At 23.6% G+C, this 13,533-nt stretch overlaps 1 protein-coding gene across 1 annotated transcript in view; it reads left to right on the forward strand.

Moving 5' to 3' along the window:
• Positions 1-268: 268 nt before the first annotated feature.
• Positions 269-13,533, forward strand: part of LOC126896442 (uncharacterized) — a 14,784-nt gene continuing 1,519 nt past the window's right edge. The window contains exons 1-8 of the mRNA XM_050669232.1: positions 269-477; positions 1,145-1,189; positions 6,240-6,284; positions 6,409-6,453; positions 6,807-6,848; positions 7,011-7,052; positions 8,440-8,614; positions 9,550-9,813. Coding sequence (XP_050525189.1) covers positions 358-477; positions 1,145-1,189; positions 6,240-6,284; positions 6,409-6,453; positions 6,807-6,848; positions 7,011-7,052; positions 8,440-8,614; positions 9,550-9,813 — 778 coding nt within the window. The 5' untranslated portion in view covers positions 269-357. The remainder of the gene's footprint in view (positions 478-1,144; positions 1,190-6,239; positions 6,285-6,408; positions 6,454-6,806; positions 6,849-7,010; positions 7,053-8,439; positions 8,615-9,549; positions 9,814-13,533) is intronic.

A 13,533-nucleotide genomic window follows, 5' to 3' on the forward strand; every position in this document is an offset into this window, starting at 1 on the left:
CAAACATAATTTTAATAATAAAAATCATTTATATTTTCAGAACTTAGTAACAAATTAAATAATTTAATATAATCAATTTATGAATAATAAATTAAAGTGAATAAATAAATTCTATGGTAGTATAAAACTATTTTTATAAATAACTTATTATTATTATTATAGTTAACTAATTCAAATATGAAGTAAAGATAAATTTACAATGTACAAGTGCCACATATATTTTTAAATATCAACAAATAAGAATCTTTCCATAAAAGCGATATTGATCTGAAAACATATTTTATTTGCACACATTATATTTTTACTTCGTTAGTATAATTTAATATTTTATACGTTCTAATAAGTACATTTTGAAAAATGCATTGTTATAATTTTTTATTATTGATATGTATATTTATATGTATTACGTCATCTTTGGCCGGAAAAAAAAAACGTGTCAAAAATGTAAAAGCAGAATCTTCATCAAAATCTACGGAGGTAAAATAATTCATAACTATGATTTTTTGTTTTATATACTATAAAAGGTAATTTACATTAAATCGCTATATAAGATCTTCAATACATTTCATAAAAATATAAAAAAATAATTTCCTCAAAATGTCTATAAATTATTGGGAATTGTACTACTTACCCTTAATGAATAACATCATTAATTATTTATTGTTACACAGTTACCATTAAGATATAATAATATTATTCTTTCATCTTTTTGGCTTTATGACTCTCCAAAAAAATTTGCCGCCGCCACCAAAGCCTTTCATCTTTTCCTATCCGGGATAATATCCTTCCAATCTTCTACGTTCAGCGTTCTTAAATTCTAACTTACCCCGTCGAACCATCGCTTCCTTGGTCTGCGCCTAGGTGTTTTTCTACTTGGTTGATACTCTATGGTAGACTTTACAGCTTTTGAGCAATGATATGATAAAATTATTAATTTAGATACAAAAGTTATTAATGTCAATATACTCACTATAATTTGAACAAACAAATCATTTTGGCCATGAATTGAATGTGCAATGTCACATTCCAGACGTTAGATTATTTCATAACACTAAAAAACTTTTTACAATAAAATAAACACTAAATACAATTTAGTTCAAGAAAATGAAGAATTTTTTAATATTACAAAGTCATTTATTTTTAGATCAATTCACGTGACGAAACTAATATGATGTCACCGTCTACAAAGGTAATGTATTACTTAAATATAATAAAACGATATAAGCATAGTATAAACGTGGCATAGATGGGATTATTATAGATGATATCTGACAGTGATTAAAATCACTACCATAAGAAACAATTCGATGCAAATCTGTAGATAGTGTTTAATTTTAAGAAATTGGTGGATTATATAAAAGCAAAATTTTAACTCAAAAAAATTGAAAAAAATCATTGTCACAGACAATGATTTATACTGAATCGACAAACGTTCGTCGCATATATTTTTTGATAAAATTGGCAATTTAAGCTGATTCGAATGTCAAAATTAATTTTTTCAACTTAAAAGAAAAAAAAATTGAAATTAGTTTATTTTTATATTCTATGTCAATTAGATTTACACAATATTCATGAAAATCAGTGTACCCCCTTATAAGGTATTTTAAAATAAATTAAAATACAATACCAAGAATTTTAACACAAAAATAGCATATATTTTAACTACGAAAACCATTAGCACATAAAAGATAAGTTGTCGGGAGAATTTTTTTTATTTTAACTTTTAGTACATAACATAAGCTTTATTATAACATATACTTAAAGCTCAGTGTATTTACGGACCATTTTCAAAACTTAAGTTGAAAAAGTTTAATTTTTGTACAGAAGTTGCTATTTTGAATTCCCTCTGAGGGCTAGTAAAGAGTCAAATTTCAAAGAATTTATGACAAATATAAAGAAAATATCTAAAATATCAATATAAAAAAGAAGTATTTTGTTTTGTTCATTTTTAAATGAATTATTGCAATTTGTAGAAAAAAAAATGAAATAAATTTTGAAATTTACCTATTTTAAAAATTGTAATTTTTTGGGGGGTTTTATTATTTACTGAAAATAAGGGCAAAATTTGTAATTTTTGAGAGTAATTTCTTCAACTATATAAGATTTGTTATCTTTTGACGTATCGTTGAGAAAAATCGGTCCAGTAAGAGCTGAGAAAAAGTTTTAACAGACACAAAAAAAACCACATAGTAAAATAATATAACCATGAATAAAAAACTTCTTCTCACGAGGGGAGACTACTGTGATGGAATCTTTGATATTTATTGAAGTTACTGAATCTAAATGAGATAAAAATCAAATGATTTGAACATTTTTTACTAACTAAAAAAAATGCAAAATATTAATCGCCACAGGCGGATTCGAACAGTTTTAACAGACACAAAAAAAAAACCCCCAGAACAGTGCGGTCGTCGCACAGTGGGGACATAGCATAGTTGGGTCTAGTATAGATATAATCTGACAGTGATTATAATCACTATCATAAAAAAAACTTCGATTCAAATCTGTAGATTATATTTAATTTTAAAGAATTGGTAGATTATTCAAAAAGCAACATTAACTTCTATTTTCTTGATTATATATTGATTAGTAACTCATTCATTTATAAGTATAATATATGAATAAATACTAGTAATTTATATTTATAATTATAGCAATTAATCTTAATATGAAATTGATATTCAATAGATTTATATTGTAAATTTTACGGAGAATTGTACATAGTTTTATTTCGTTTCTTCTATGGCAAACATCTAAAAAAATTGAAGCGCTTGATGTAAAACTTTTCGGAAATAATTTAATCTAAACTGGCTACAAGGAATTCTAATCAGTAACCAAATTATACTTTTACTTAACAAATGTTTGCACTGATTTTAAAACTGCAATTAGATTTTTTTTATCTATTTTTTGAGATTAATACTAATTAGTGAAAAAACGAATATTTACATAAAAATCATTCAAAACAAAAAAAATATTGTTTTCATATTATTATAAAATACAGGAAAATAGTTCTGGATATTTTAATTGTATTATTCATTTAGACACCAAGTGTTACTTAGAAATTATTTATATTTCTTTTGAAATTATTTATTACAATTAAAAGTAAATTAAAAACAAAAAAAAAATTGTTTTTAAATAAAACTGATTTTTAATATGTTAAAAATAATCATTGCAAATATCATTTTTAACCACTTTTTTTTGGTCTTTTAAAGTTGATTTTTTGATGGTTTATAATAAAAAAAAGTAGAATTTGTTACCATAACTTTTGAAATTTGAAATTTAAATCATCAAATAGAAAATTTTATGAAAGTTAAAAAAATAATATTGTTCAGATTATTATGCAGTTAGGAAATTATAAATTTACTATTTATAGTAAATTTATCAGAAAAGCTCAATATTTTACATTTTTATCGTAATAGATCATTTAAATATAAAAACATAGTAATTATTTCTAAGTAACTTTTGATGTTTAAAAAGATTCTACAATTTAGGTATTTAGAACTTCATTAATTTTATTGATATACATTAAATAAAAAACCAATCAAAAAGTTGTTAAAAAAAATCTACTTAATTGAACGTATAATAAAATTTGATTATAATTGTAAAATTCTTTTATTAAACTCAGATAAAACAGAAAATCATTTTTTTTTTAGACTTATGATTTATACAACAAAATGTATCCAAAAAATTTAGAAATTTATAAACTTGTCGAAACACACACAAATAGAGTAAAAAATTAATAAGTTACAAAAAAAATGATTTAATTTTGTAGTGGAAACTTATCATATCAAACTTAATTCGACAATAAAAACTTTAAAAAGATTAGAAATTAATGATTTTAATTGTCTGCATGGAGAAAGCTGGTTAAGCAACTTTTTATTTGAGAAAGGAGATTTTTTATCAATTATAGAGGATAATATCTTAATATCAATTTGAGGATAATATCAATAGTTTTGATAATTTAATGTATTTGGCTTATTTGAATTAGCAAAATATATTTTCGTCTTTGATGTTTAAAAAATAATTTCTTTTAGTAACTAGCTTTTACTGCATAATTTAGTATAAAAACGAATTTTATACTCCTATCATTTGTGGAAATATTTAATTTAAAACAGTGATTTTGTAATTTTTTAAAGTAGCGTAATTTTGAAATATTTTTCGAAGTGTATAAAATTAAGGGTTTTTTTCAATATTTGGTGACTCTAAGTTAAACTAGATTAAAATCAGGTTTATTTTGTCGTATTGAACATTGAAATTAGTCTAGTTAGAGCTGAGAATTATTATGGACAGGTATAAAAGAACGCACAGCATTACAAAATCTTTTTAGTTTCGAATCGAAACCAATAAAAAGAAGTTAAATGGTGCGTGTTATAAAAATTGACTATAATTGTAAAATTCCAATGTTTAATTCAAGTAAAATCCAAAATTATTTTTTTTAATATTATTTATATAGTAACAAGTTATCAAAAATTTTGAAATATTATGACTGATTTTTACTTATCTATATGGAAGAAGTTAGCTAAGTCACTTTTTATTTATTGTAGGAGAACATTTTTTCAATTTTTGAGGGCTGTTTGGGGTTATATAATAAGTGTCCTGTAATCTTATTTTTATCGGCAGCCATACGGTCGTCCATTTTTTATTAATGAAAGTATACCTTTGTACTGCGCACAGCTCACGAATGTAAATTAAACGTACAATAAATTTCGTACTTAGCGTCCTTTTTTTAGCTTCGATGCAAAGCTGAGCAGGTATTGATTTAACTATGTGTTTTTTTTTTTTGTGTATGTCTGTTACCACTTATTCTTAGCTCTCACCGAACGGATTCAACGATACGTCAAAAGATCACAAATCGTATCTAATCGAAGACATTACCCTCAAAAATAGAAAAAATTTCCCTCGTTCCCTGTAAATGGGAGAAACCTCCCCCATTACAAATTTAAAAATCGTCAATTTTTTCAATTTTTTTACTAAAAACTGCCATAACTTTTTTAAAAATGAACATATCAATATAATTTTTTTTATATAGATGGATGATGTCTTTACCTTTCATTTGGTCTATTTTTTTTTATATGTGACCCTTTACTTGCTCACAGGGGGGGATTTAAAATGACAACTTTTTCACAATAAATTTATATAAAATAAGGAACTAGCTGATCATGTAGCCCTTGGAATAATCCACCAATTTTTTTTAATTAAACACTATCTAAAGATTTGCATCGAAGCGTTTTTTTTTATAGTGATTTTAATCACTGTCAGATATNTTTAATGTACTTCATTATGGAATAAAAAAATTTGACCTCTGGACTTGTCTTCATTTGACTTGCCAATTTTTTCAATTTTTTTACTAAAAAGTGCCATAACTTTTTTAAAAATGAACATATCAATATAATTTTTTTTATATAGATGGATGATGTCTTTACCTTTCATTTGGTCTATTTTTTTTTATATGTGACCCTTTACTTGCTCACAGGGGGGGATTTAAAATGACAACTTTTTCACAATAAATTTATATAAAATAAGGAACTAGCTGATCATGTAGCCCTTGGAATAATCCACCAATTTTTTTTAATTAAACACTATCTAAAGATTTGCATCGAAGCGTTTTTTTTTATAGTGATTTTAATCACTGTCAGATATCATCTATACTTGATCCAACTATGCCACGTCACCACTGTACCGCGATCTCCCTGCGCTGGGTTCTTTATTTATTTCAATACCATTTAGTAATAAAAGATTATGCCCAAACAAAGGCAATAATTTTCACTAGATACTAAATGTGATCATTCGACGTATAGCTAAAAAAAATTATCAAGAAAGGGATAAAGGTAATAACAGACACAATAAAAAAATACCTTTATAGCTTCGCATCGAAGCTAAAATCTTTAACGCCTCCTCTTTGAAAAAATCGTCTAATTGCATAATTGCATTATGCTGTACATNATCAAGAAAGGGATAAAGGTAATAACAGACACAATAAAAAAATACCTTAATAGCTTCGCATCGAAGCTAAAATCTTTAACGCCTCCTCTTTGAAAAAATCGTCTAATTGCATAATTGCATTATGCTGTACATAATTATATCAATAAAGTAGCATTATTGATTATTTATATTAAAATTTGCAACAAACAAAATTTCTGCCTAAACCTCATTGACAATAAAAAAAAACCTAAAAAATAGTAAATGATCAATGATAAGCATAAAGCTCAGAGGTTTTATTATTATTTGTATTTTTCTAGGATAATATTAGTAATGAAGAAAAGTTGATAGAATGTATTAATAAGGTAACATTGCTATAATGCTATTATGTTTTCAACTTCATAATCTGAATAATTTTTTACAATAAATTAAATAATAAGTACTATTTTGTTCGTATTATTTTATTATTTCAAATTATTTTATGTTTAGGTCAATTTAAGTGACGAAACCGACATGAGATCATGGTCTACAGAGGTAATATATTACTTGAATATAATAAAACCTCTAGCATCAAAAATTACATTTTTTTTGTGTGGCTTTTTGGGTTTAATATTTTTAATATAGTTTTAATTTAAAAAAATAGCATTATTGTTTATTTATATAAATATTTGCAATAGATAAAATATATGTCTAAACCTTATTAACAATAAAAATAAAAATATTCTAACAAATAGTTTGTGATGAATGATAATCAAAAAGCTCAAGAATTCGTTATTATTGATATTTTTATAGGATAATACTTCATAGAATATACAATATACTATAATTACTGATATATTAATATAGTGAGTATATATTAAACAAATTAATTTTGAAAAATTTTACAGGAAGAGAATTTTACACCAAGATTACTACCGACACTTTTAAAGGTATTGATATGCAGAATAATTGATTTAATATTTACCAACAAATATCTCCCAATTATAAAATTTTTAGATGTATAAATTAATTAAACAATAGATTTCTATAACTAATGATATATTAGTAAAGTGAGTATATATTAAAAATAGTTATTTTTTAAAATTTTACAGGAAGAGCAAAGTATACCAGAAATACGATCTACGCTTTTAAAGGTAATATTATAGTGCAACATTTAATAAAATATATAATAATTACTTTCCAAGGCTAAATTTAGCTCGTATTTATTATTATAAGAAATTTATGGGCAGCATTTATTTTTACACAGAAAAGATTGAACAAGTTTACTACATAAACTATTCATTAGTTTTTCAAAATTAATTTAGTTATAGAATTGTCTTAACTGCACCTTAAACTATTCCTAATAGTTTTGATTATAAAAATAAGAATTAAAAGAAGAACAATTCTACAGAACACTTTTCGTATCAGAATTGACGCCTATACTAGGGTCCCAGGGATATTAAGCACCCTCAACTTAAAATGAGAACTGCCAGAAATTTTAAACAAGACAAAAGTTTCATGAGGGTTATGATAAAAATATAATACATTATTATACATAATTCCTATAATTTATTGAAGTACTGCTAAGTAAACTGATTACCATATAAAATTTTTTTCTCTTCAATATTGTATAATGTTCCAAAAACCTGATTTTTTTAGCTTCGATGCGAAGCTGAGAAGGTATTAACTTTACTATGATGTGTTTTTTTTTGTGTCTCTTACTAATTTTTCTCAGCTCTCACCGAACCGATTTCTTTCAACGATACGTCAACATCACAAATCGTATCTAGTCGAAGAAATTACCCTCAAAAATTGAAAAAAATTAGAATTAGATTAGATTAACATTGAATTTCACATTATATATATACATAATGTTACATTTTATATAAAGGAGATACATAAAGTATTTTAAAATAGATTAGATAATAGTGCACATATTCAATTTCATTGTTTAATTGCTAAAAATATAGCTATTGTTATACACAACGAACTTGATGTTTCATATATTAAATTTAATAATTTTGGTATTTGAACTCGTAGCCAAAACTTTATAAGAGAATAAAATCTAAACGAAAATTTCACCCTTTTAACATAATATTATCAAATTCAACGAGGAAAATTTGGTTTTTTTCATAGTTTGTATTAATAAAAGTTATAAAAAAAAAAAATTTTTACAATTTTTACAAACAGATCCAGAAAAAAATAATTTTTTTTATTTATCTTTATGCCATTGTGAAATTAATTTTAAATACTCCCCGTTATATATAATATTATCTATTTGTTGTCATGTTTAATACATCAACTTAGATTTTGCAATAACATAAATTTGTGCTATAGTGAGTATCATCGTCAACTCTTATACAATCCACCTTTATTTCACAAAAGAACCATTTTCATAATTACACCGAACCGAAAAAATAACTATGAGGTCGATTATACAATATGTATAACTTCAACGTTACAAATATATCAAAATATTAATTTCATTAATATTTTATCTATTTTATTTAAATTTTATAATAAAGCAGAGTGATTTTTTAGAATGATATGACAGATGAGCAAATTGATTTGCTGACTTCTATTTATAATGGAGCGACTTCTAATGATACGAAAAAATTAACTATTGACGATTTGAAATCAATTTTTGCATGTTTTAGTCAGGAAAATACTGATGAGGAATATGATATTATGATGAAAATTCTTGACTCTAAAAATGGTAATATTACAAATTTAATTAATAGATTTTTTCATGAACCAGTGGCAGTCTTAAATTATTTTTTTGAGGAGGGAGGAAACAAATTTGCTATAATCATCAATTTGTAAGTTTTTAACATTTTTATCTAAATAACTTTTCCGCAAACAAAACCCAACCTTAAATACATTAATTATGAAATGTTTTAAATATTTTCAACAATTAAAAAATAATATTTTTTTAAATACCGATTTCAAAATTCCTTAGAATGTAAAAACTATTAATAAATTTTAAATCAAAAATATTAAAACAAATATATAAAAATTTGCTCCCTTTGTATTCCCAAATTTGGCTAAATTTAATAATCTTTAAAACACAGAGAAAGAAAATATTAAATGTTTTTTTTGTTTTATATCGAAGATCGATATAAATTAAGATAAACTAACTTTTATTTCAGTACACTGCGTGCCACACTTCAAACGTACTAAAGAGATAGCATTTTTTTAATTTTTCAATTTTATTATATTAGAATTTGTTAAATTTTGTTCCTTTGTCCCTTCAAACTAGATGTCTAAAATCAAAGATTTTTTGAATTTAAAATTAAGACAATTATTTATAAAGTCAACGATTTAATAATTAATGTTAATTTGTCTATTTTTTTTAATAAACTAAGGTAAAGTTAAACAGAAAAAATCCCATTTACTTTTAACAAATTTAGTTAAGTTAATGCAAAGAATTGTAATTTTTCAAAAATATAAGCACAGAGTGGTAAACATTTTTTGAAAAGGTATATATAAATTTTTTATTCCTAATTTTTTTATTATGGTGCAAATCAATTTTAAACATTTTGGGAAAGAAATCCTCAGTATAAGGTCTATACAAACTTATTATTATATTATATTATAAATAATTATATTTATCTACGTACGTGTAATTCAATAACTTTTTAATAATTACAGACGACGAAACAGGACTCAACAAATTTTTGAGTCTATTTATATTAAAGAGTAGTCATATACAAAAAGAGGAAGTATTGACGTCTACACGTAAAAAAAAAGATGTTGATCTTCAATGTTTTAGGTATTTGACAAATTCAAAGTCCTACATGGATAGTGATGATACAAATCGTATAGCTAAATTGGCAAAACGTTTGCATATTAAAACTACTAATATAGAAAATTTTAAAAAATATGTCGCAGAAAAAGGTCAAATTTCTTATGATGGTAATTTAAGAATATTACACTTGAAACAAGTGAACTCATTAGCATTAAATGTAATCTATAAGGAATTAAATTGTATTGTTCCTATTATGAATTATTACAAATGAGCGCATAGTAGATAATTTTATTATACCATTTAAATTTTAATGGGCCCAATGAGTTATCACAAGAAAAATTTATAACAATTTAGTTTTTATGCATAGAAAAAATTGTTTAGATTAGTAATTATTAATATCTTACAGTGATTAAAATCACTGTAGTAAAACATTTCATTATGTATTTGTAACATATTAATAAAAAATTTAACATATCTATCAAAAATTACATAGTTTTTGACTTAAGAGGTTAATTATTCAAGGAAGATAAGTCAAACTTTTATCTTTATTAATTATAAATTAAATTAAACTAGCTTCAATTTGAAACAATTAGAATAATATAAGTATTACGTTACTATCAAAAATATTTCAAAATTGGCTATATTTTCCGAAAATTTTTAATTTGAATTCAATGATTTTAAATTAAATTTTCTAAATTAATTAATGAATATATTTTCGAAAAAATATGATGAAACAAAATACCTGTCTTAAATATTAGCACTTAAAATCATATTTTTAATGGACCCTATTTCAAATAGTTAATCCCAAAAATTACATGATTGTCGAAATTATAGGCTGATTTATCAATGAGTAATGTTTTATACTCATAAAAGACAAGCAATCGGAACGTTTTACTTTTTTTAATCGTACAATAGATAATATAATCCTAATTTTTATTTAGCTTTGAATGATGTAGATTAGATAATCTGTTGCTTACAAAAAAATTAATTATGCAATTTTAACAGAAATATAGTAATTTTTGGCTTTAATATCCAATAGATCCTAGAAATTGAGATTTCTCTTTGCATCTTCAAATACATTAAATTTAATTTAATTTAATAGAGTATAAGAGAAGTTTAAGTTTTTCAAATATTATAAAATATTGAAAAAAAAAAATTATTGTTAATTTTTTAACATCCACTATATCTAAGTTAATTGCATATATCTATCGTATTATCAATAAAAATTTCGTAATAGTCCAATTTTCAAACAATTATTTCAATATAAAGTAAAATCTAAAAATAACTGTTTTGTAACAACTGTAAATTTTGAAGACATTTCTCATTTTTATAATGCAACAATTTCAAATAGATACATTTTATGATCTTTTGACATATTGTTGAGCATATCAGTCCAGTAGGATTAAGAGTATTCAATTATATGAGAAAAATAACACGGTAAATTATAGTTTTTTAGCTACCTACTTAATATAAAAATTATCCAAAATCTAATTTTAACAGTTTTTAAACCCAAAATCACACAATTTTGGTTAAATTAGATTATTTCTTAATAAATTCTTTGAGTAGCAACAGAATATCTATTTCACTCAAACTAAAATAAAATTAAAGGTTTGTTCAATGTTACATATTGACTTATCATTAATGAGTTATTGGCATCTGAAAAGCCAATAACTGGATTGTTCATTTAATTTTTGACGGATAAATAGACTGCTTTGATTATTTTAATANTTGACGGATAAATAGACTGCTTCGATTATTTTAATAATATTCGGATTAAAATAAAATTTTCAGACGTAATTTTTAAATCAATTACCTTTGTTTAAACATATATTTTATGAAAATTCAATCATTAACCTAAGTACCGCGGGGTCTTAAAAATCATTCAATTTTCGTAAAAATAGTAAATTATGTGTATAATAATTTGAAATATTTGGCGTAGTAATGGGATATTTGCATCATTCATTTGATCATTAGATAATCAGTTTATCATAAACTAGTCCATTACTCACATAATAAATACAATATTGGAAAAACAACTTTGACTTTTTTTAGCTATATATAAATCCTGATTTATCAGCTAATAAACACTTTTTAGAATATTCCTTATAACGTATAGGGATGTCAACTTTGATCAATAATTAAGAATTTAAAAAAAATTTTAAGTTTAGACTGATGGTGAAGGAATCTGTGCTGATATTAATATCATTAATTATTATCATGTTGTACTCTTCATCCTTCCTAAGTAAAAAATTAGAATAACATCGAAAGTACTGGTCCAAAAGTTATTATTGACCAGTCATTTTCTTAATTAGATTATTTTCTATTTTATAAGCTAATTAAATATATAAGTTCCTTTTTTAAAAATTATAGTTTGTTTCCTTGAGTTATAAGAGGGATGGTTCTAAAAATTTATTATTAGCTGATAAATCAAAAATTATATGTAATTAAAAGAAATAGGAAATTGGTTTTACAATATTATGTTTATTTGCGAGTAATAGAATAGTTTATGATAAACTATATATGATTAAAAAAAGAAAAATGTCCTTATTAATTTTTGATAAGACTCTAAAATTTTTATATTTAATAATTCTCAAATACACTTCAAGCCTTTTACAACAATAATTTTATTGTATTTCAGTTATTTTCAATACTACGAATAAAGGCCAAAAACAATACTTTTATTCCTTTACGCTAGATCATGACTGTACTTAACTTTTTTCAAATATAACGATTATAGAAAAACTTGATAAAAAATGATAAGAACTGTCTCATAATAAATTGTTTACATAATTTTATTAAATAATAATATAATAATAAATCATACGTGAATATTAATAATTAATGAATAGACATGATTGCGCCGCTTAAACTGTTTCAAAAACCATACCAAAAATAAAGGGTAAATCAAACCTTGCCATATATCTTATAGAAGGGCAACCAATAATTAATAAATAGTTTTTGATTAATGTAAAATTGCCAAAATAAATAAATAAATTATCATTAACACAAATGCAGACTATTTAGCTTAACAAATAGAAATATTTATTTAAATACAAATGCTGACCAGAATAAATTTGCTTTTTGTAAATAAATGAAATAATAAAAACTTAACTATACAAAACAATAGACAACAAATTATTTATGAAATCAAATTAACATATTACATGATTAATTAATTATCTAATAATCTATTACCTGCAGGTTTGACATACTACAATTATATCAAAAATAATAACATGAATATATCACAATCTTTGTAGTAGGAGCTTTTGGATTACAAAGTAAATTTTTAATGCTAAATTGACGATTTTCTTGTTGACTATGCTTTATAATCGAAAACAATCATGAACATTAGCCGATATTAAATCTATACAATTATAATTTGATAGTAATACAATGATAAACTTAAATTTAACTTACTTAACACTTGTATATTAACACAATTTAAAATATTTAAATCATAATGAAAAAATACAGTTTAAAAAACTAAATTTAACACGTTTTTAAACTATATTTATTTTTCACTTTTTAGTTTTTTATGAGATCGCTGTCACAGTCACGAAGTGTTTACAGTCAATTATGACTATCAATAGATATAATTTCTGTATTAACAGTTAGTGTATTTACAAACTCACCTATATACCTGCGAATATCGTCATAAAAAACCAATTAACTACATGAATTTGTAATCCCTAATGTATTATACATATACAGGGTGTTCAGTAAGTCAGGAAACGGGTTTCTATTGTTCTCATTGTTACAAACAATGAGAACAATAGAAACCCGTTTCCTGACTTACTGAACACCCTGTATATGTATAATACATTAGGGATTACAAATTCATGTAGTTAATTGGTTTTTTATGACGATATTCGCAGGTATATAGG

The sequence above is a fragment of the Daktulosphaira vitifoliae genome, unplaced genomic scaffold (assembly GCF_025091365.1).
Source record: "Daktulosphaira vitifoliae isolate Bord-2020 unplaced genomic scaffold, ASM2509136v1 Scaffold_1, whole genome shotgun sequence".
Taxonomy (NCBI): Eukaryota; Metazoa; Arthropoda; class Insecta; order Hemiptera; family Phylloxeridae; genus Daktulosphaira; species Daktulosphaira vitifoliae.